The sequence below is a fragment of the Mus caroli genome, unplaced genomic scaffold, assembly GCF_978045245.1.
Source record: "Mus caroli unplaced genomic scaffold, Mus_caroli_1 scaffold_3, whole genome shotgun sequence".
NCBI classification, from domain to species: domain Eukaryota; kingdom Metazoa; phylum Chordata; class Mammalia; order Rodentia; family Muridae; genus Mus; species Mus caroli.
In genome coordinates, this window is record NW_028227258.1 from 126351681 (window position 1) to 126377309 (window position 25629).

The window sequence follows — 25629 nt, forward strand, 5'->3', positions numbered from 1 at the left end:
TAGGAACTAACACAGATAAAAAGTGGACCATGTCTGAAGAGTAAGAGACTGTGGAACACTCAATCCTTAATGAGATGTCGGTCATCATCAAAGCCCTCCCATCGACGCTTGGGGAGCTATGTAGAAGAGGACACAGACTGTAAGAGCTAGAGGTGTTAAATCAAAATACTGATAGTCTACTTTTTCGGAGAAAATATTTTTGGAAAGTACTTTGAGACATCTAGATTATATTGGCCCAATTTAAGCTATAGTATGTCAATTTTAGAAAAAGCTAAGAGTTAAAATATCATTTCTGAAAAAGCCTTACTTCCTCCTACCATTAGACAACACTAGTAGCAAAAATGCATTACAGTAACATAAATGCATTACTATTTTAATATAGGTTCATAAATCCTAACTGCTTGTGTATCACTCCTAGATTTATCCCAATGTATTGTTTTAGTTCAGTAGCCTTATCAAACCATTTTATTGACTCTCAATGATTAGAGCAAGGAATCTTTCGCTTATGTTAACCAGCATCAGTATTCCCAATAGCACTTTTGAAACAGAAATCACAACTGTAATTCCTCAGAATGTTTCCTGTAGATGGGTCCTTATCTAAATGGTTTCCCTCTTACCTCCTTTATCAATTGTCCTTCTATCCCTATTCTAAAACTCAACTTCAAATGTATTAGTTAATTTCATTTTACATCAACCAACATGGTATCTTTACAAACTACAAAGCAGAGAATTTTAATATCATTTAGGTAAAAAGTGCAATGACTCTATCTAGTGGAAGGACTCATCGCTGTATCACTGACACCATGAGTAGATGCTGAGGAGTGATAGCAATATCAATTTAACATTTTAAAGATATTATTTAATTAGATTGCTTATCCAATATTCTACTTCTCTTTTCCTAGACCTTAATATCAACTTATAATCTGGCTGAAATTATTTCCATCAGGGTACTAGCATACACAAAAACTAACTTTGTTGAGGAAAATTGTAAACTGTAGCAAAGTACAAATGTTCATGCCAAAAAAATGTTCTACTCTATAAACTTACTTCCTCTGAACCATGCTTCACTAAAATTACAAAAATTATTATACTAATGTGTTTTATAAATTAGTCTGTACATACATTTGATTTTAGATTGAGTCCTATGTTGACAATAATATATTATAATGATAGCAATCATTCATGAATCCGTCACAAGGTACCTGGATATAATTTGTTGTGTATCAAATAAATTTGCTGCTTTGTTATGAAACTGTTCTCACAATAATGTTAATCTGGAAATTTGTGTTAGTTTTGAGTCAATTTTGGAAGAAATAAGGCAGGAAGTATTACGTACCTGTTTTATGGCAGTTACTGTTATCACAAAGAATAATGGAAGTCCACTGGTAATTGGACTGGTAGGTGTATCAATCATAAGCTAGATTTAAAGGCAGAATGTAGACAATTACATACTCATATTGCATATATTATTTGCAAATCTCACACTGTTATACAAGGCATACAGTTTAATTTACTATTTCACTTTCTTGACAACTTCATAGGCTTGGTTGAGTCTCTATTGTACACTCTCAGAAACTGCTAGACTGAACTCAGTTACTCCACTTTTTTATTGCTGTTTTGCCTTTTGAGATAGGATTTTGCTACACATGCCCACACAAAACTGAACCACTTCCTATCCCCTTGTCTTTGCTGCTCAACCGCTGGGACTTTAGGCATGTACCACCAAATGTGGCTACTTGGCTTTCACAGTTCTTAAGTTCTTCTTCCATGTTATCCATGAGTAGAACTACAATGGGTCTTATCGCATATTCTTTGTACATTCTACAAAACGCTCAAAAGTCTGTCACCAACATTAACCTGGGATTCAAGAAAAACTCAATCCTGAAGAAAGAGACTAAGAATAGAAAAGAGTCAGAGGAAGACAGTGAGGAAAACGGTGTTTCAATTATGCTATAAATCATATAACTGAAGATTCTATAAGTTGCTGAAGAAGTACTTGCAGTAATTACATAGGCTGGAAAGAACATAAATCTTACAATTTATTAATTTACCTTCATTCTGGATAGGTCAATTAAATTTGCTCTATTCAATACAATGCTGATCTTAGCTAGCAATTACACAACTGCATACATGCCATGTGAATATAGTTAGCATAATTTAATTTTCCAGGAAAGCCACTAGATGCTCTATTGATATAAAATTAGAAGTTCTTTTTCCATTCATAAAGAAAAGCATTTTAAAACTAATTGTTTTCTAAAGCTTTAAAATGACTATTTGAGTAATTTTAATTTTTCTTTTGAAATTCTAGCTAGGTTCTACTGAGAGAACAGTTAAACGTTTAAACAAAATTTTAATGTAACACTGAAGAAAAATTCTAAAATTTTATTAGAATAACCATAAGAAAATAATTACTATATTTACAAGTTGATATATATTTGAGTTTCAACTTATATTTGATAAACACACACACACATACACATATATGAAAGCAAAAAAAATTTAGACTAAGAATCTACTTAATAGTTTATGATGACCTCAGATTTAAGCCCAGAAAAGTACTCTTGTAAATACTTAAAAACTAAAATAATATGTTGGATATGGCAGTAAACACCTGTAATTCCAGAGGAGCAGATGCAGACATAAAGTAAGTTCATAACCAGTGTAGGCTACAAAATGAGACAGTAAGATGTACATATAACACACACACACACACACACACACATGAAAAAGAGGAGGAGGAGGAGAAGGAAGAAGAGGAGGAAGAAGAGAAGAGAAGGAAGAGAATGTGGAAGAAAAGAGGAAAAGGAGGACAAAGAGAGGGAGAGAAATGTTAAAAAATTATAAATTTAAATAAAATTTATTGGTCTGGGATTTTACTATGTTGCCTGGCTAGCATCAAACTCCTGGTATAAGCAATCCTCATCTGTCTCAGCCTCTTGAGTTCCTGTGATTACAGACGCTGATACAACAAAATTTAAGCATACACACAATCTTGTACTAAAATGGTTCCATAGGCAGACATGGCCAATGATGCACTACTTATTGATAGCTAAAACATTTATACTCTGAGGCAGGCATCAGAAAAATTATAAGTATTGTTCTCAGCTTAGCTTACACTTATCAGTACTAAGGCACACTAGTAAAGAAACAAAATGCAATTGATCTTAAAATTTATAGCCTATGTTTTAGAAATCTAGATTTGATTTAGGTAATTTATTCATGAATACAATGGGAAACTACAGAAGAAAAACAACCCCATAGTCAATCAACTAGGAATACAATGTAATTTTTACATATTATAAAATATATGTTTAGGCACCAAGTTCATAAATAATTCAAGAAGTGATAAAACTTACCTGAACCAAAAATATAATAAGAAAATAAAAGTTTGCCACTCTTCTGAACTGTTCAAATAAATTTTTTGGAACAAAATTCCATATAGTATACTAGGAAAAAGGAGAAGAGAAAAATCAACAAACACCTATGTAGATTATGATACCAACAATATTTTTCTCTGTGTAATTTTAAAGAAAACAATTATATAAATTGGCAGTAAGGAAAATGGTTTCAAGATATTTGCTATCAAGAGAATGGGAACATGGTTCCACAGTTAAGAGTGTACAGACTACTTTAACAGAGGACTCAAACTCAATCCTCAGCACCATGTCACGTGGCTCAAAACTGCCCTAACTCCAGCTCTAGGACCATCCGAATCCTCCAGCCTCCACAGGCACCCACACTCTCCTGCCTATACTCACACAGACACACACAAATACAATAAATCCTTTTAAGATGTATGTGTAAAAGTGTGTGTGTATGTATGCATGCACATGTGTGCACAGTACCTGTGGAGAACAGGAAATACTAGATAGCATAGAACTGGAGTTACAGACAGCTGAAAGCTGTTATGTGGATGCTGGACACGGAAACCAGGTCTTTTGTATGAGCATTAAATGCTCTTAATCTCTGAGCCATTTCCCCAATCCCATAAAAAGTGGTTTTAAAAGAACAGATTTCCTTTAGCTAACTCTTAAAGCTCATAAAAACAAGAGAAAGCTGAGGACAAAACTTTCACATACAAAGCAGTTCACTAGTGACAAGATATTATTTTCATGTTTCTATAAACATTAACAGATTGAGTAAATCAAAATTCAGCACATATCTTACCTTAGAGAGGAAAGGGACATATTATTCAATGTGACAATACTTTTAAAAATAATTTATTGAGCTTTAAAGTTATCTTAACTATTATATAATAGTGGTTAAGATAACAGAATCAGTAAAACCTCTCTATGGTCATGTATGACTTTATAACTGACCTTTTCAAGGATGTTTAAATTTAATATAAGGTGACTATGGTCATTGAACTAAGATATAATATTATCCAAACTGGGCATAGTGGCACGTACTTTTAGGCAAGTGGTTCTCAACCTGGGAGTCACGACCCCTTTGGGGGTCAAATGACCTTTTCATAAGGGTTGCATACCATTATGATATTTACATTATGATGTCTAACAGTAGTAAAATTACAGTTATGATGTAGCAACAAAATTAATTTTATGGTTGGGGTCACCAGGACATGAGAAACTGCATTAAAAGGTTGCAGCTTGGGAGGGTAGAGTATCACTGCTTTAGGCCCAGCACTCAGAGGCTGGCAGATTTCTATGAGTTGGAGACCAACGTGGTCTACACAGTGAGATCCGGGACAGCCAGGGCTACATAATGAGTCACGGATTCAAAAAATACACTAAGAGGCTTATAAGCAAAGCAAAGAGATTAACAGTTGTAGTTAAAGATAAAATATATAAATGAACATGTAAAACAAAAGCTCCTTGTGGTTTTGTAGAAAATATGTCAGAGAACAATAAAGAAGTTTAAAAAACCCAACATCGTGCTATCCTCACTACAGTGTGAGAGAAGAGCATCGGCAACTATCTATCTATACTCTGGACGTGAACTGAACATCTTTAGCCTTTCACATTTTAAGCACCATAGTGGAAGCATGCAATCCGACAAAGGGTCTATGTATGGGAAAAGAGTTCCCTGCAAGCTATGAGACTCCATCAGTACAGTTACAAGGGTCTGGAAACAACCAAGACACAATAAAGTAGGGAAGCCAGCCATGTAAGGAAACTTACTTATGCTAAAATGGCTTAAGGAGAGTGCTTATTTAAACACCTACATTTCTGAAACTCTGGTCAAAAATGTTAAACTTATATTGCGTAAGAAAGCAGCCATCCCTTGGTCTTGCAAACTTTATATGACCCAGCACAGGGGAACACCAGGGCCAAGAAGTGGGAGTGGGTAGGGGAGCAGGGCGGGGGGGCGGGGGGGAGGGGATATAGGGGACTTTTGGGATAGCATTTCTGTAAATGAAGAAAATATCTAATAAAAAAATTTTAAAAAGAAATAAAAAAAGAAAACAGCCATATAAAGGGATTTATTTAATTACAACATTTTTCAGGGCTCTAAGTCTCCAACACCAGCTGAAATGCTTTATGTTGACCTGTTTTATGTGAAGTCCTACAGATAAAAATCTTAAATATTAGAGGTCCACAGGGTTTAGACGATCTTATCTGAAAGCCTCCTCCTTGAAGATTTGGTCCCATAGTACCAGAAGGTGGCAAGCAAACTGCCAACAGAGGGAAGCAACCAGCAGTGCCACTCAGCTGTGACACATATTAGCTACAACATCCATCAGCATGCTAAGATATTCCTAAAGGCTCTTTATCAGTGGTAAATCTCTATCTCTGTCAATGGCATTCCTATCTTGGCAGTAACTAACATCTCTCTAATTGGATGTAAGGCCCACTCAACAGATGGGAAATCATGTCTGGTACTGGACACGGAGCCAGCTACCCAAGGCTAAAGAGGTCATATAGTATATATATAGTACAGCCAATACCATCATTTTCCATAACTCCTAACTGTATCCTAAATTCTTTTCTTTGTGTATCCACAAACGCGTGTAGCTCTTACACATCATCAAGGAAGCTTCTCTCTGCAATAAACAAAGATGGCTGCAGAAAGCCACAGCTGGTCAAAATGCAGAAGTGATTGTGGGATTCCCAGTCCCAATGAATATATCTGTAACACATTTCCTACACCTAAGAAATACCAAAGAAAAGAGAGTTAGAGAGGATATAAGAGCCAAAGAACCAGAAAAATCAGCTGTGAGATTGTGACAGGGAAGCATTACCAGTGACACCGCAACAGCACCTAACCAAGACCAAAACAGGAAAAAACAGTAAGCATGCTAATGTGAAGGGAACCCAGTGTGCCTGACACCTAGACAGAGGCCGTAACTAAGCAAAGCTAACAGCAGTAGAACTAGGCTTCCCCAGGAGTCAGCCCTGAAACCATAAACATACACGTGACATTAAATGGACTTAGCAGGCTGCACTTACATATGTAAAAATAACAAAGAAAAAGAGGCTACAGATTTGAGAGGGAATGAAGGTTGTGAGTGGGACATTAGAGGACTTGAAGAGAGAAACGGAAAGAGAGAAATGATAAAACTGTATCTTAAATATAAAAATTAGACTTTAAAATTGTTTTTAAATCTGTACAGCATCCACAATATATATGAGAACTGGAACAGGCCGCTTAGCATCATCAATGGATCAGCTATATACAAAAATAATGTGGCAGAAGAAAGAAAAGAGAGCAGGGCAAAGGGACAAGCTAAGTGACATCTTAGGAAAGATGAGAGCAGTGTCCCAGGGAAAGCATTAGTGTGTCTGGAAGGCAGGGCGAGTGAGAGCAGACGAAGGTTTCTTGCGGTACCTTCCCTCCCTATTTGCCAGTGCCAGGTCTAAGAAAGGACCTTACCCTCAGCCTCTCTGACTCACATCATCAATAAAAGTACTATTTCATAAAGGAGGCACCAGTCACACAGAGCTATGGCGTCAAACGTTCAGTTCTTCAGTTGCACTAGCCATACTTCTAAGGCCTCAACAGTCCCTTCCTGAACACTGCCACTCACTCACTTCTATCATGAAAGAGAAGTAAACTAGACAGCGCTGCTTTATCCTCTGCTTTGACAAGCACGGCTTCTTCAAGTGCCAAAGGGAAAAATAAATAAGAAGGAAGTAGTACCTTACACTAAAATATTTATAGGAGACTCTAGATAATGGGACAAGGAGGCTTTAAAATCACAAAGAACAGAGTTCAAACCAAGTCAGTTACAATTTTGAGAAAATTATTCAATTTCCAAGCACTAAAATCAAAGAACTGTGATAATATAAATATAGCATTTCATAAACAAGATTGAATAGTTACTTTACATAGGTTGTTGTTACTTAACATATTAAATGCCATAAAGTGAGAAGAAACAGACTCAGAAGACAGCTATCACAGTACAGTCACAGCTGAAGACAACTGCTAACTGGTAGTAATTAACAGTCTCTTTTTCTTTCCTACATCATGTTGGGTGAGATATATCTATCAATCTTCAGTTTCTTGACTTTTAAAAAGTATACATATATACTTGCACACATTCAGTAAATCATTTTTAAAATGTTAGAAATGTATCATTTGTTTATTTGGGACAAAGTATTATATCATATATCCCAGGCTGGCCTCAATCTTGCTATATAGCTAAAGATGACCTTGATTTTAAGAGTGCTGAGATTATAAGCATGCATCATAATGTTCAATTTATATGATACTGGAGACTGAACGAAGGGCTTTGTACATGATAGGTAATACTATCAAATCAACTACAAATATATCCCCAGCTCTCTCTCATATACAGTTTAATAAAAAAATTGTTTACTCTTACCTTAGATGAAATGATCCGGTTATCTATAAATTTCTGAGGTGTGTAAAGGCCATTCTGAGGAAATCTGTTGGCTATGTAAATAGTTCTGGTGTCACTTTGATGTGGTGGGTCAAAACCCTAAGACCAAACAACAGAAAAAGAATACTAATCAGCAGGCCAGCTGTTATAATATTTTACTACTGATTTTATATAACGGATCAAATTATATATAGTATTGGTCTTAAACTGCACATAGACTGAATCCATTCTATTATTAAGACAGGTAAGCCACCAATGCTTTTCTTCACAGGTGAACAGGTATAATACCTTTAGAAACAAATCAACTAAAACCATACCTTCAATAATGAAAAATAGTTCACACTGTAAAATATGCTATAAAGGAAAAATCAGATATGAGAACTTTGGAAGCATTCTTGACTGCATTCCTTGCTTTTCTTCACAGGTGGACAGGTATAATACCTTTAGAAACAAATCAACTAAAACCATACTAATAATGAAAAATAGTTCACTCTCGAAAATATGCTATAAAGGAAAAATCAGATATGAGAACTTTGGAAGTATTCTTGACTGCATTCCTTGCTTTTTACTCCCATGAGAGCCTTGCTTTCTCCTGTGATTATTAATGAGAGAAACAGAAATATTTCTAACTAATTTGTGGCTACCATGCCTATTTTATGTTTATTTTTAACCTCTATTATAGCAAAATCAATTTAGTTTCAAAGAGTTTTGCTCTCAAAAGACTAAGGTTCATTTCACAGATCTTTTCTTTGTAGTGGTAAGCAGGTAAGACTTCCTGAACTGTAGACAGACATGCGATTCTAATCCTCCTGGCAGAACACACACTCTGCCTGCCTTTAAATCCAGAAGACCATCTGTGCTGATTCGTGCTCTGTTCACTCAGCACAGCTAGAGATAGATAATCTGGGAAAGGGAACTCAACTAGGAAAAATGCCTCCATCAGACTGACTGGGTCCTTTTCTTGATTGATACACTCAGGGTGACAGAGGCATAGAGCGCAAGTCACAAGGAGTAAGCCAATGAAGTACTGTTCCTCCATGTCTCTGACTCAGTCTCCAGTTTCCTGTCATGACATCCCTTCATGGATAATGGACTATATACTAAGATGAAATAAACCCTTTCCTCTCCAAGTTGCTTTTGGTCATAGTATTTACCACAGCAATAGAAAGCGAATCAGACAACATCTCTCTAGGTCCAGTAGTTAATCTGAGCATAGTGTCTTACAGTTACTTTTCAATAATTACAATAAGACAGCTTGACCAAGGAAGACAACTTTCAAACAAGTGTTGAATTTGAAGCTTACAGTTCTAGAGACTTAGAGTGCATGATGGCAGAGCAGAGTGTGGTGACAGGAAACGCTGAGAGCTTATGTCTTGTTCCGCAAGTTGGGCATAGAGAAGGTACCAACTTGGAACAAAAATGAGCTTCTGAAGCCTCAAAGCCAGCCCCAATGCCACCCCTCCTCTTTTAGGGCCACATCTAATCTTTCCCAAACAGTTCCTCCAACCAGGAAACGACAAGTAACTAGTGTATCGACTCTCTTTAAACTTGCATCAAAGAACCTAAAGTTGGGTGTGCAGGGAGGGGAAGAGGATCTAGAATGGTGGTTCTCAACCTGTAGGTCACAAACCCTTTGCGGGTGGAGAGAGGTCTAGCAACCTTTTCACAGGGTGGTCTAAGACCACTGGAAAACATCTAGTATTTGTAATATGATCATAGCAGTAGCAAAATGAGTTATGAGGAAGCAACAAAAATCATCTTATGGTTGGGACACGACATCAAGAAGATTGAGAGCCTCTGATCTAGATGGACTTTGGGAAGGGGACGAATGTGATCAAAATATATTTAAAAATTGTTTTAAGCTTCTCTTCCTCTTCCCTGTGTGTGCACTGTTTCTTTCTCTCTCTCTCCCCTCTCTCTTCTCGCTCTTCCCATGGCAACTTATTCCTTAGGGCCACTGAACTCTCCCACCTAAGAGCAGCTTCCCAATAAACCTGCATTCAATATCATTTTTTAAAAAATGCTTGAAACAATAAAAATATAATAAAAAATCAAAAGAGAGATTGACCCTCAAAATGGGATATCTTTCCTTATATGGGTCAGAAGCCCATTTTTTTGCTATTTAAAGTTCAACCTAAAAAGACAAGATTATGAGCTCTCCAGTCTCTCACTATCAGAGAATCAATCACGGCCACTACTGGACCTTTCTGAAGACACCGTTTAAAAGCCACCAGTGGAGTGCCAAGGGAAGCAAGACTGGAAGGTACATAGGTCAAGAAATAAAGTCTTTGGTGGTGTGCTGAGCAGCAAGACTACCTTCCACCCACCATAAATATTATAAAGACTCCTCAAAGTCAAGCCTCAGGGCATCAATAGGGAAGTAATGTGTGCGGAGAAAATGTCTTCACTACTGTGCTAAGCACTGTGACAAATTTTTTAAATTATTTGACCATTCTGAAATAACAAATCACTTACAAAGGTTATGTGTTAAACCTTCCTATAATTTTTCTTGCAATCTTCATTTTATAAATACAATGAGCACAAACTATATGCCAGGAAACACACTTAGAACTACTAAAATACCAAAATAAGAAGGCATTATTCTTATTCTAAATAAAATTTTATTTTTAAAAAGTGAAGCCTTAATGATAGACGATGTAGCTTAGTGGTAGACACTTATCTAGCAAGGCCCTGGATTCCCTCACCAGCATAAAAAGACAGGAAGACGGCATAGAAAGGAAAGAAAGAAGTTCCTGACTCTCCTCAAAGCAAACAACAAAAACAAACAGAACAAGCACAGCAACAACAGGCACTGAAAGCCAAGCCAAGCTGGAGGATCATTCTAAGTTCAAGGCAGGCCATCCCTGGCTACACAAGCAGACACAACCTCAGAAACCAAAAGCAGAGGAAGAATAGGAGAAAATGTGCACGCTGCCCACCATCTGGGCCTGACACTGCAGCCCCATTTGACGGCAGTCCCAGGAGACACAAACCAGTCCGAGTCCTGAGCCAGCCAGGGAACATTACAAAAGAACACACTGCATCTAATCCGTATATAAACCATCCAGATCATTTAAACTAAGTCCAGCTGACTAGATATATACTTTTCCATCATAAAAAAGTAAAACAAATCTCAAATTGAGAAAAAAATGTTACTGAAATAGCATTATGTTGTTAGGTATATGTCTTTTCTTAGAGAATATTATCAAGCATATTCTTCTGAATAAAGCTTTAAAAGTAAAGTCTAGTTTCATTTCAGATATAATAAATATTCTATTAAAATAAGCAAGAAGGATAGATGTCTTTTGTCACCTTAGATTTCTATTTTATTATCACAAGTATCTTAAAAAAAAAAAAAAAAAAAAAAAAAAAAAAGCTGGGCAGTGGTGGCGCACGCCTTTGATCCCAGCACTCGGGAGGCAGAGGCAGGCGGATTTCTGAGTTCGAGGCCAGCCTGGTCTACAGAGTGAGTTCCAGGACAGCCAGGGCTACACAGAGAAACCCTGTCTCAAAACAGAAAAAAAACAAAACAAAACAAAACAAAATAATTTTGGGGTTCCCAAAGAGTAATGAAAATAAAAACTTGCAAATAATTTGCTGTGTTGTTTAAGATCAACTTGCAGGCACTGATTTATAATATGTATTTATCAGAAGGTATACATCCAGGAACAACCAAGACCTAGCTGTTAAAGTGTGTCAAGCTACTCTGAGCACAGCCCTGAGTAACTAAGTACAGGATCCTGATGATGCTCCTCCTCCTTCTTCTCTACAAACTGGTACCACTGACTTCAGTCTCCTGCTGCCTTGCACATTCCTTCTTAGTCCACTCTGGTCCAGCCTCATTCCCAGGCAGGTTTAGGATGACAAAATAGGGAAGGTGTGAAGGGTGACAGAGAAAGGAACTAGTCCTTCACCCAACTATTAACCCTGCCCACACTTAGTTTCCTGGGGGAAAAAATTCCTTATTTCCTTTTAAGAATTTCCTTTATGCATGTAATGTGTTTGATCAAATCTACCTATTCTTTGCCTCTCCAGTTTTTCACCTATTCCCTCTATTCTTTTCCTCCCAACTTTCTGTGCTCTTTTTAAAAGACCTTAAAATTCTTATGTGCATGTGTACCTGCTTGTCTGGATGTACATCATGTTTGTGTAAGAGCCTACGAACACAAGAAGAAGGCATTAGATCCATGGAAATGGAGTTACAGCAGTTTTGAACCACCCAATGTAGATGCTGGGAACTGAAGCCAGGTCCTCTGTCAAAGTACACTTAAAGGCTGAACCATCTTTCCAGCCTTGCTGTTATTGTAAAACTCACGGAGACCACTTAATGCTGAAGGATGTACATGTGCATAGAACCATACAGTGAAGCATGGGGAGCCTCTCAGGGCCTGGATCCCTAAAGAAACCTAACCCTTCCTTGCTCCCTCAGGAGCCACCAACTGCTAATAGCTCCTCAGCTATGGATGGAACTTCATAAGCCCCACCTTGACTCATGCCGGAAATGTCCCTGGCTTGATCTTGTTCTGTTTTTCCGTATACAGTGACAACTGTTCCATGTTCATATCACAATGATGCTGTGAAGTCCAGAGAATACTGTTCTGCTGCAGACATCTACTACCTTTGGCTTTTATAATCTTTCTACCCCCCTTTCTGTAATGAGCCTTCAGAGGAAAAGGAGTCACACAGGTCTCCCATTTAGAGTTGATCACTATACACAGTCTTTTATTCTCTGCACAATGACCAGTTGTTTCTCTGGACCCTACTGACAAACTACTAAAAAATAACCACAATTTGTGCCACCACACCAGTGGAGCGTGCTCGACCTTCTAGTGCCCATACCTTTAAACAAAACTGATTCTCCCATCAGAAGACATCAACTGTTCCTAGCTCCCCAGCAGAAGGGGCCCACGAGCCCCCTCTCGACTCCCCCACCCCTGTTCTATCCTGTTATGGTGATGGCTTGACCTTGTGCCTGTCTTGTACAGTCAATAACAGCTGCTGTGGGTTAATGAATGTTGTGGTCCTGGCATAGCCACTACATTCTGGGAGACACTGTTTCCTTCCAGTCCTCCTAGACTTCCAGTAGATGGTGAGGATGTCCCAAATGGGGCTGGGATGAGTGGCCACCTTAATCTAGCTGTATGGATGGGATTTGGGGAGGTACACGCTGTTCCTTTTGGTGCATGCAGAAGTGTGTGTGTGTGTGTGTGTGTGTGTGTGTGTGTGTAGGAGGGTGAAGTCACTACAATAAATTGATGTTTTAAAATAAAACCTAGAAGTAATGAAAGCAGCAAAATGACAAGAGCACTAAATATACAGCAGACAGAAAAAGAGACTCAATGCTATGTTTGCCAGTTAACTCTAGAATGGGAGAATTAAGGGCCAAGAAGCAGCATTTAAAGAAAAGGAGGTTGAAAATGTTCGTAACTATAGTAATACCAATCTTCAGATTGAAAGAAAAATGAAGAGGAAGAAAAACAGTACAAAAAATGCTACAATCACACTAAAACCACAAAGCATCAAAGATGAAACTACAACTAATTTGAAAAGAAATATCAAGAAAATGATATTAAAAGCATACTTTACACCAATTAAAAAAATGCCAAAAAGCAACAGAATGTACTGTATCCTCAATAAATTAGTATCTGACTAAATTAAAATACAATTAGTAATTATAAAATAATATTTTAAGGCATAAAAACTAAGAGTTTATGATCTATCAATACTTTCTTAGAAACCAACCAACCAACCAATGGAATGGGCTGGAGAGATGGCTTATTCCTTAAAGAGCATTAACTAGCCTTTCGGTTTCTGTCTGCACCCGGAGCTGATCCTGTGCCACAGTGCTCCATACCCAAATACCTCTGGGAGAGAGCTGGTCTCCCAGGAGTGCTGGCACACCTGTGAATACCTGTAAGACCACCACTTCTGCTCAAATTCCTAGCCCAAGAGGGACCAGCCCATAGTTATCAGGACACAGGAACCAAGGAACAGCCAGGGACAGGATCCAAACTTATGGGACACAATGAAAGCAGTGCTAAGAGGAAAACTCATAGCTCTGAGTGCCTCCAAAAGGAAACTGGAGAGAGCACACCTGAAAGCTCTAGAACCAAAAGAAGCAAATTCACCCAAGAGGAGTAGAAGGCAGGAAATAATCAAACTCATTGCTGAAATCAACCAAGTAGAAACAAAAAGAACTATACAAAGAGTCAACCAAACTAGGAGCTGGTTCTTTGAGAAAAATCAACAGATAGATAAAGCCTTAGCCAGACTAACCAGAGAGCACAGAGACAGTATCCATATTAACAAAATCAAAAATGAAAAGGGAGATATAACAACAGGAACTGAAGAAATCCAAAAAAATCATCAAATCCTATTACAAAAACCTATACTCAACAAAACTGGAAAATCTGGATGAAATGGACAATTTTCTAGACAGATAACAGATACAAAAGTTAAATAAGGATCAGATAAACCATCTAAACAGTACTATAACAGCTAAAGAAATAGAAGCAGTCATCAATAGCCTCCCAACCAAAATAAGCCCAGGACCAGATGGGTTTAGTGTAGAGTTCTATCAGACCTTCAAAGAAAACCTAATACCAATACTCTTCAAACTATTCCACAAAATAGAAAATGAAAGAACACTACCCAATTCGTTCTATGAAGCCACAATTACTCTGATACCTAAACCACACAAAGACCCAACAAAGAAAGAGAGCTTCAGACCAATTTCCCTTATGAATATCGATGCAAAAATACTCAATAAAATTCTCAAAAACCGAATCCAAGAACACATCAAAATGATCATCCATTATGATCAAGAGGGCTTCATCTCAAGGATGCAGGGATGGTTCAATATACAGAAATCCATCAACATAATCCACTACATAAATAAACTCAAAATAAAAATAAAAACCACATGATCATCTCATTAGATGCTGAAAAAGCATTTGACAAAATCCAACACCCATTTATGATAAAAGTCTTGGAAAGATCAAGAATTCAAGGCCCATACCTAAACATAGTAAAAACAATATAAAGCAAACCAATAGCCAACATCAAACTAAATGAAGAGAAACTTGAAGCAATCCAACTAAAATCAGGGACTAGACAAGGCTGCCCACTCTCTCCCTACCTATTCAATATAGTACTGAAAGTCCTAGCCAGAACAATTAGAGAACAAAAGGAGACCAAAAGGATACAAATTAGAAAGGAAGAAGTCAAAAATATCACTATTTACAGATAGGATAGTATACTTAAGTGACCCCAAAAATTCCATCAAAGAACTCCTAAGCCTGATAAACAACTTCAGCAAAGTGGCTGGATATAAAATTAACTCAAACAAATCAGTGGCCTTCCTCTACTCAAAGGATAAACAGGCTGAGAAAGAATTAGGGAACTGACACCCTTCACAATAGTCTCAACTAATAAAATACCTTGGTGTGACTCTAACCTAAGATCTATAGGACAAAAACTTCAAGTCTCTGAAGAAAGAAATCGAAGAAGATCTCAGAAGATGGAAAGATCTCCCATGCTCATGGATTGGCAGGATTAATATAGTAAAAATGGCCATTTTGCTGAAAGCAATCTACAGATTCAATGCAATCCCCATCAAAATTCCAACTCAATCCTTCACAGAATTAGAAAGAGCAATTCCAAATTCATCAGGAATAACAAAAACCCTAAAACAGCGAAAACTATTCTCAACAATAAAAGAACTTCTGGGGGAATTCCCAGCACCCAAATGGCAGCTCACAACTGTCTATAACTACAGTTCCAGATAATCTGACACTCCCATACAAATATATATGCAGGCAAAACACCAATGCACATGAAATAATAAATAAATCATTCTTTAAAACCCTTTGGAATAATGAAAGTAATTTCCTATAGAAGATGCGGATAAATTACTGGGGCAGGCAAGCAGTTCAGTGGAAACACACTTCAGTTAGAGCCCGAACTTAACCCCAGCATCGTCCCCACAAATAGTCATCTTATAAGGCAAGATGAGTATTCAAAACATAAACAAGCCAACAATACAAAAAATAAACTTTGGGATCTAAAAGAAAACAAAGAACTACAAACAACCACATTCTAAGAGAAAGAATTTGTAAATCACATTATCTAGTAAGGGTCCTGAATGCTGACGATATATAAAGAATTCTTGTCAATTAGAAAGGGCAAGAGGATTAGACTAACTGTTTCTCCAAAAAAAAAAAAAAAAGAAAAGAAAAAAGAAAAGGAAAGGAAAAAGAAAAGAAAGAAAAAGGAAAAAAAAAAAGAAAAAAGAAACCGATGGGCAGTGGTGGTGCATGCCTTTAATCTGAGCACTTGGGAGGCAAAGGCAGGTGGATTTCTGAGTTCAAGGCCAGCCTGGTCTACAGAGCGAGTTCCAGGACAGCCAGGGCTATACAGAGAAACCAGGTCTTGAAAAACCAACCAACCAACCAAACAAACAAACAAACAACCCAACAGATACAAAAAGATGTCTGACAGCCTTTGCCATTATGGAAATGTATATCAAAATCACATTTCAATCCACTGGGATAACTACAATTTAAAAAAACAAACAAAAAAGGGGGGGTTGAAAAACTATATAAAGGCAGGGGACTGTAAACTCTAACTGGGAAATGGTGTAGAAGTGTGGAAACAGGTTCATAATAAAATCCAGGCTACCGTTAAGTTTACTGTTTAGGTTTACGTCCAATGACAATATAATCCCACAGAAAACCTCTATGTTACTGTTGACTTAGAACACAAGTGTACTCAAATAACTACAGACATAGCTAGAAAAAGATAAACATACAGTCTACACATTCATCTTTTTAAAAGTATTTTTAAATTAATTTTCTTTTTATTGTGTGTGTTCCCATGGAGGAGAGTGTCAGCATGTCATGGTATGTAAGTGGAGGTCAGAGGACAACTTTTAAGAACTGGTTCTCAGAAGGGGAAACAAAGTAGATAGCAGCAGTCTATGGAAGGAGGGATCTGGGTGGTAGAGAAGATGGGGAATGGGGTGGAGCGGCATGGGGGGGTGTAAGGATCAGATGTAGGGAGGGCAGGGGAGAGAGAAAGGAAATCAGAGGTAAGGGATAATCCTTAGGAAGTGCCAGAGACCTGGGATAGGATAGGCTGACGCCCCAGGGGGCCTATGGAGGTGACTCTATCTGAGAGTTCTAATAGAGGGCCAAATGGATCCTGAAGTGGCCACTTCCTGTTTCCAGGAAGGACTCCCCAGGGAAGGAACAAGGACAGCAAATTATCCACAAAAAGCCTTGGACCCAAATGTGTCCTGCCTACAAGATGTGTAGGGGCAAAGACAGAGCAGAGACTGAGGGAATGGCCAACCAATGACTGGCCCAAATTGACACCCATCTCATGAGCAAAAACCAATCCCTGACACTATTGGTGATACTCCATTAGGCTTGCAGACAGGAGCCTAGCATAACTGTCCTCTGAGAGGTTCCACTCAGCAGCCAATGGAAAGAGATGCTGAGACTCACACCCAACATTAGATGGAGCTCGGGGAGTCTTATGGAAGAGTTGGGGGAAGGATTAAGAAATCCAAAGAGGACAGGGCTTCCCTAGGGAGACCAACAGAATCAATTAACCTGAACCCTTGGGGGCTCTCAGAGACTGAACCACCAACCAAAGAGCAAGCACAGGCTGGACCTAGGTCCCCTACACATATGTAGCAGATGTGCAGCTTGGTCTTTATGGGGATTCCCCAACAATTGGAGCTGGGGCTATCAGGGAGTCTGCTGCCTGCCTGTGGACCCCGTCCCCCTAAATGGACAACTTTGTCTGGCCTTAGTAGGAGAGGATGCACCTAGTCCTGCAGCAACTTGATGTGTGGGGATGGAGAGGGAGTGGGGAGGTAACACCCAGAGGAGAGCTCCCCCTTTTCAAAGGAGAAGGGGAGGGTGGAATGGCGGGAGGATCCGTGTGAGGGGGTTACTTGGAGGAGAGCGGGGGCTGATATAAAGTAAATAAATAAATAAATTTAATTAAAAGTAAATAAAGTTACATTATTAAAAACAAACAAAAAATAAAACCGGTTCTCTCCTATCATGAAGGTCCCAGGGACACAACTCAGGCTGTCAGGTTTGGCAGCAGAAGCCCTACCTGCTGAGCCATCTTGCAGGCCCAGCTGTTACGTCTTTGAAAAAAAGAATATAAATATAAGAAACTCAGAACTGGGAAGATAGTTCAATGGATAAAAGTGCTAGCCACCCAAACCTAACTACCCAAGTTTCATCCTGGGAACCCACATAAAAAAGGCAAATGCAGTGGTCCACACCTGTAATACCAGTGTAGCTAAAGCTAGTCTAGAACAGGACATGCAGCCAAAGAAGCAAAAGTGAGAAGCCACTCCCGAACACTACCCTCTGTCATCCACACACAGGCTCCCCTTTCTCTCTCCTGCTCCCTCCCTCCCTCTCTCTCTCTCTCTCTCTCTCTCTCTCTCTCACACACACACACACACACACACACACACACACACACACAATTAATTAAATAACCAAATAAATTTCAATGCAAAGCCGATCAAAATCCGTGATTTTCCCCCCAGATAATTAAAAAACAAAAAACCAACAACAAAAAAAGCCCTGTTTCTGTGTGCTTCTATGTCATAAATGGAAGAGCAAAGGTCCAATGCAATTCTGAGAAAGAGAAACCAATACATGTGGGAGACTCCGCCTCACAAATGACTCATCATGCAAAAACTATGATTAAAATGGCTCACTACGGGTATGCCAATAGGTGAGTGAAACAGACAAAAGAGAACATAGAGGGAAGTCGAAAATGCCATTCATCACGGGGAAGGCAAACACATATATCAGACATCAAAAATGGCTCATGCAACACACTGAGCGATGAAACAAATAACTTTCCAATAGCAAAACACAAATTCCCATATTCTATATATAAAAATCAATTCTAATTATATTAAATTTGGATACTGAAAAGTTACATATTAAGACAATTGAAGAAAACAATACTAAAGCAACCCTCTGATTCTAATAGAGGAAAGAAATTGTTAGGTAACAGAATGCAGAAATAAATTTTCTACAAAGACACTTAAAGGGGAATGTGTAAGAAAACTATGAACAAAATTACATAGAGGGCAAAGAGTGGAAGAAGATATTTATTTATAGTACATATAACAAAGAAATGGCATCCACACTACAAAAGGAACAAAAAAAAAAGAGAAACTACTTCTAATGTTGATCATTTTTAAAGATTTTTATTATTTTGATTTTGAAGGGGTGGGATTATATACACAAGAGTGCATGTGCCTGCAGAGGAGAGGAGTTCAATTCCCCCTGAAGCTGGAGTTACAAGTGGTTGTGAGCCACCCAATATGTGTGCGGACAACCAAACTGATCCTCTGCAAGAGCAGTAAGTGATCTGAACGGTTATTTCTTCAGACCCCGAACGTTAATCTTAATTGTCAATCTGATAGGACTTAGAATCACAATGGAAGTAAACCTCTGGACATGCCTATGGTGGACTGTCTGGATTAGGGTAATTGATGTAAGAAGACCCACCCTTAATATGGGCCAGCGCCAGGCTTAGACTGAGGTCCTAGATAGACTGAGTAAAACAGAAAGCTGGTCACTAGTATGCATTGTACTGTTTCCTAAATGCACACATGACTAGCTGCCTCACGCTCCTGTCACTATGGTTTCTCTGCCATGATATGTATAAACTACCTTTGAACAGTAAGTTACAATAAACTGTTTCTTATGTTGCTTTGGTTAAGGATTTTATCACAGCAACAAGCAACTAATAAATTACTCAATAGAAAAACGGGAACTTTATCCATGAATAAAACAGAGGTACTAGCATGGCTCATTAACAATTAAGAGAATGCAAATGAGATTTTTTTTCATTGCTATAAAGCTGGTAAAGTTCTTTTTTAAACATTTGTTCAGCGTGTGTGTGTACATATATGCTGTGCTGTATGTGTGTGTGTACATATATGCTGTGCTGTATGTGTGTGTACATATATGCTGTGCTGTATGTGTGTGTGTACATATATGCTGTGCTGTATGTGTGTGTGTACATATATGCTGTGCTGTATGTGTGTGTGTACATATATGCTATGCTGTATGTGTGTGTGTACATATATGCTGTGCTGTATGTGTGTGTGTACATATATGCTATGCTGTATGTGTGTGTGTACATATATGCTGTGCTGTATGTGTGTGTGTACATATATGCTATGCTGTATGTGTGTGTGTACATATATGCTGTGCTGTATGTGTGTGTGTACATATATGCTATGCTGTATGTGTGTGTACATATATGCTGTGCTGTATGTGTGTGTGTACATATATGCTATGCTGTATGTGTGTGTACATATATGCAGTGCTGTATGTGTGTGTGTACATATATGCTATGCTGTGTGTGTGTGTACATATATGCTATGCTGTATGTGTGTGTGTACATATATGCTGTGCTGTATGTGTGTGTGTACATATATGCTGTGCTGTATGTGTGTGTGTACATATATGCTGTGCTGTATGTGTGTGTGTACATATATGCTGTGCTGTATGTGTGTGTGTACATATATGCTGTGCTGTATGTGTGTGTGTACATATATGCAGTGCTGTATGTGTGTGTGTACATATATGCAGTGCTGTATGTGTGTGTGTACATATATGCTATGCTGTATGTGTGTGTGTACATATATGCTATGCTGTATGTGTGTGTGTACATATATGCTGTGCTGTATGTGTGTGTGTACATATATGCTGTGCTGTATGTGTGTGTGTACATATATGCTGTGCTGTATGTGTGTGTACATATATGCTATGCTGTATGTGTGTGTGTACATATATGCTGTGCTGTATGTGTGTGTGTACATATATGCTGTGCTGTATGTGTGTGTGTACATATATGCTATGCTGTATGTGTGTGTGTACATATATGCTATGCTGTATGTGTGTGTGTACATATATGCTGTGCTGTATGTGTGTGTGTGCATATATGCTATGCTGTATGTGTGTGTGTGCATATATGCTATGCTGTGTGTGTGTGTACATATATGCTGTGCTGTATGTGTGTGTGTGCATATATGCTATGCTGTATGTGTGTGTGTACATATATGCTATGCTGTATGTGTGTGTGTACATATATGCTATGCTGTATGTGTGTGTGTACATATATGCTATGCTGTATGTGTGTGTGTACATATATGCTATGCTGTATGTGTGTGTGTACATATATGCTATGATGTGTGTGTGTACATATATGCTGTGCTGTATGTGTGTGTGTACATATATGCTATGCTGTATGTGTGTGTGTACATATATGCTGTGCTGTATGTGTGGAGAGCAGAGAGTAACCTGCTGGAATTCATTTTCTTCTTTTGCCATGTGGGTTCTGGGGACCAAACTAAGGTCATCAGTCATCAGGCTTGGTAACAAGTATCTACCCACTAGGCTGTATGGTCAGCCCTGGTCACATTCCTGAAGTTTGAGCAAGCTGTAGTGAGACAGGAACTCTCATACTCTGAAATGTAATTGAAGCAACTGGTTAGCAGTCACAGTGTGCATATCCCATCATCTAGCAAGTTCAATTCTAGGTATCTCACTTTTTAGAAAGTTATGTACAAGAAGGTCACCATGCTTTCTGTTCTGCTTTATACAATAGTAAACCATGTTGGCAGCAGTTCCAATATCTATTATACAAGAGCCTCTGAGGAAACTACCTGAGCAGAGAGAAGAAACTTCATTTTAGCAGTTCCAAATCCTATCAGCACATTACCATAATACAGAAATTCAGAAAATGTTAGAGGGAAGTAATAAATGGAAAATGATTATGCCTAAAAGGGGATGGAAAACTGAGAAATGGTTTAGATGTTAGATGGAGAACTAACAAAAAGACTGGGTGGACTCCCAGTCTTCATGAGGTAAGCAAGCAGGGTCAAGAGTCTGCTGAATAATGGTGCAACACGAAGAGAAACAGCAGGAAACGGGGTGCAAAAGTTGCCATGGAGGGTGCTAGGTTTTGTTTCGTTTGTTTTACATATTCTACTTAAGGGCTATAAAAGGCTTTACTAGTTGATCGGGTATCTTAGTTAATTTTCTGTTGCTGTGAAGAGACACTATGAGGGAGGCAATCAAAAATACCATGTAAGGCATGAAGGAAGGAAAGCAGCTAGCAGACACCTAGGGAAAATATTCCAAAGGAAGGAAGGACGGAAGACAGAAAGACAGATGGACAGACAGAAGAAAGAAAGAAAGAAAGAAAGAAAGAAAGAAAGAAAGAAAGAAGGAAAGAAAAAGGAGAGAAAAGAAAAGAAGGAATCTTTTACTTTATATGGAAATAAAAAACCCAGAATTGCTAAAAATAATTCTGAACAATAAAAGAATTGGTGGAGGTATTAGCACCCCTGATTGTAACTTATACTACAAAGCTGTAGTAATAAAAACAGCATTGTACCAGAATAAAAAGAGACACACTGATTAACTGAATACAAGTGGAGATCTAGACATAAGTCCATATCTATGGATATCTGATTTTTAATTTTTTTGAGATTAATTTAATCATACAATATCCATTTCTTCCCTCCAAACCTCATGTATGAGATTCAATTTTTTGATATTTTAATTCCTTTTTTATTGAAAATGCATTGAGCGCTAAAGGTCTACCTTTATAATAAACAAGAGCAGTAATAGCAACTCACACTAAAATAAACCATACTTCTGTTAGTTACTATTTTTCTGTTTGGGACAGTTTAAAGTTTTTCCTTTGTCACAAAAACAGAAATGTACCTATACAAAGGTTCAAAATAGGCCATCTTCTAAAACAAAAGACAATGATTCACAAAAGACTATAATAAAACATGTAACAACAGTTGATACAAACCTAAGAGGTTAAAATCAGTCACATCTGAAGTGTTTTGTGTAAGATATCACATGAAGAAAAGAATTTATCAATGTCTTTAAAATACAGGTTTGTTCATAGACAATCTGACAAGTTACCATAAAATTCATGGCCTCTTTTTCTTAAATTGTGTGTTTGTGTGTGTGTATATTCCTAAATACATCAATACTTGTATGTACATCTTTCCACGCTGACCATTTGTTATTGGCTAATTGTCAGTTGGTGTGCTCTTCCCTTGGGAAGACTATTATCTCCCTTCTTACCAGCATTCCTTAGTTGCCTATAGTTCTCTATCTAGGGCTGATTTCTTGTGAGCTTCCCCCTTCCATGTTAACACATCTTTTGGTGTCCTCCTTGTTCGACTCAGGCAGCCATGCTGGTAAGACTTAATGGGTCTCACCATTAAGACATTAGACATTCAGACACTTCCAGGAGCTGTTCCTCTGGTGTTTACAGTCTTCCCATACCCTCTTCTACAATGGTCACTGATCTTTAGGTGCAGTAGTTTAGAGAACTGAGTTTTGACAAAATGGCCAAGATATATACTGGAGAACAAAGAACATCTTCAACAACAGGTTCTGGTCAAACTAAATAGCGGAATGTAGGATGAGATTAGATTCACATCTCTCATCCTGCACAAAACTCAACCACAAATGGATCTCAACGTAAGACCTTGATATCTCAAATCTGATAGAGGAGAATGTGAGAAATATGCTTAAACTTATAGGCACAAGAAAGGACATTCTGAACAGAACCCCAATAGCACAGGCACTGAGGAGACCAATAATGGGCAAATGAGACTTCATGAAACTACAAAGCTATTGAACAGCAAAGGATATCAATCACAGAGGGTTGGTATTAAGAATCTATACAGTTTTTAAAAAACTAACCATCAAGGAATAACCCAATTTAAAAATGGAAAATGAAACTAAACAGAATTTTCTCAAGATTACATACAAATAGCACATGCATTTAATCTCAGTACTTAGGAAGCAGACTGAGGCAGGTGGTTCTCTGGAGTTCCAGGCTAGCTTAGTCTATATAACAAGTGCTAGTCAGAGCCATTGGGGGGTGGGGAGCACAAGAGAGAGAGAGTGCATACACAAATGCTAGGAAAGTGGAACATGGATTCACCGCTGGTGGGAACACAAACGTGTACACCACTATGGAAACCACTATGGAGTACAACGCTCCTCAAATGCTGGAAATAGATTTGCACAAGATCCGGCTATACCATTCTCAGGCTTATAACCAAAAGACTCTATATTCTACCTCAGAGATACTTGCTTATCCATGTTCACTGCTGCTCTAGTCACAAGAGTCAGGAAATGGAAACAGCTTAGATGTCCATCAAGCTGGCAAGTAAATAAAGAAAATGTGGCATATTATACAATAGAGCATTATTCAGCTGTTAGACAACAAAATTATGAAAATTTCAGGTAACTATATGGAACTGAAAACAATCATCCTGTGTGAGGTAAGCAAAACCCAGAAGCACTGCGTTTTCTCTCATGGGTTGACGCTTTTCAGCTTTAGGTGTGTGCATTTCATTTGGAGGACACAGACAGCTTAGGTAACTGGTAAAGGGGCATGGGAGAGGAGAGGAGTCTTTCATGGAAAAAACTAGAGTGTTACAAAGGAGGAACCAGTACAGAAAAGATTAAATGGTTTGATGATGGGAGGACAGGGTAGAGGAGGGAATTTGAAAAGTCCCATAGAGGTCTACTATTGTGGAAGCTTCCAGTTTAAATGGAGTTACTCTATCTCGAGAGGACAATAACCCAACTAGATATCCACTACTAAATGAAGCTCCCAGGACCAGGAATGGGTTACCTCTTTTTGAGTTGTTTGCCAAAGGATCGATAACCCCCACCTCCAAGTACAGGCTATTATTGCCAATGCTATTGATTACTCTCCAGAACTTGACAGTAAACCGCTATTGCTGAAAGCATCACACGCTTGAGTTACAGAACCAATAGATACCCAGTTGGCACTGAACTGGTAGCTTCATCTCTCCTGCCTAGAGTCCATTGTGCTGTACATTACAAGAAAGTAATCACTGGTCTCACCCAGCTCTGAACACTACAACTACAGTCACAACCTGCCGGGCAAGATATGCTCACTGATGCACTAGCAGCTCGAGTGGTATGGGAGGAACAGACTGAATTAGCTTTAAGGTCAGCTCCATGAGATACGTGACACCACCATTCATGACGCCAAGAACCTGTGGCTAGATAGATCACTGGCTCTAGGGAAAAACCTACTACTAACTTGCTAAATGGACATGCCAATAAACAACTTTTACTGACTTATTGCTATACCCATAGACTACCCACTGCACTACCCGACCCTCATCAGAGAAACTGCTTCTTGCAATATATGGCAATTAGCACAGAGACCCATAACTGGTCAACATGTGGCAAATAAGAGCTGCCAGAGTGCTCAGCCCTGATTGGACATCTATATAACCACCCCACCCCCACCCCCAAGACTCAGGATCTGTGTCAAAGAATTGAAAAGATTAAGGTGCAGACATGGTGAATGACTTCAAATCAACTTTTCCAGACACACTGGGGCAGATACAGATACAAATTCATAACAGTTGTGACAACATATACAAGGCCTGTACAAGATCAAGCTAGAGAAAACAAACTCTCAGCATGGAGGAAGTGAAGTAGGCATGATATTACACCCTTAGCTGAAGAGCCGTTGGCATTTAATTGCTGCCAAGGGAGGAAAATAAGTTTGCTTTCAATGGTGACACCTGGTATACTGCCCTCACTCTGGGGAAAGCTGTATATCCAGGCTCTGAAGCAAGGTCCCTGAGTGCTCTGGGAACACCTAGACACACCTATCATGTCACCTTAACCAAAAGAAAAATTTGATATTTAAGAATATATTCCCAAAATCCCAACACTCAGGAAAAT

General features: G+C 38.4%; 1 protein-coding gene across 2 annotated transcripts in view; it reads right to left on the reverse strand.

The window, feature by feature from the left end:
- The window catches only part of Atp11b (ATPase phospholipid transporting 11B (putative)), a 103020-nt gene that overhangs the window by 72605 nt on the left and 4786 nt on the right, over positions 1–25629 (reverse strand). For both annotated transcript variants that reach the window (XM_021157859.3, XM_085835958.1), the window contains exons 2-4: positions 7784–7900; positions 3357–3446; positions 1337–1417 (exon numbers count right to left, since the gene is read on the reverse strand). In XM_021157859.3, the coding sequence (XP_021013518.1) occupies positions 1337–1417; positions 3357–3446; positions 7784–7900 (288 nt within the window). The remainder of the gene's footprint in view (positions 1–1336; positions 1418–3356; positions 3447–7783; positions 7901–25629) is intronic.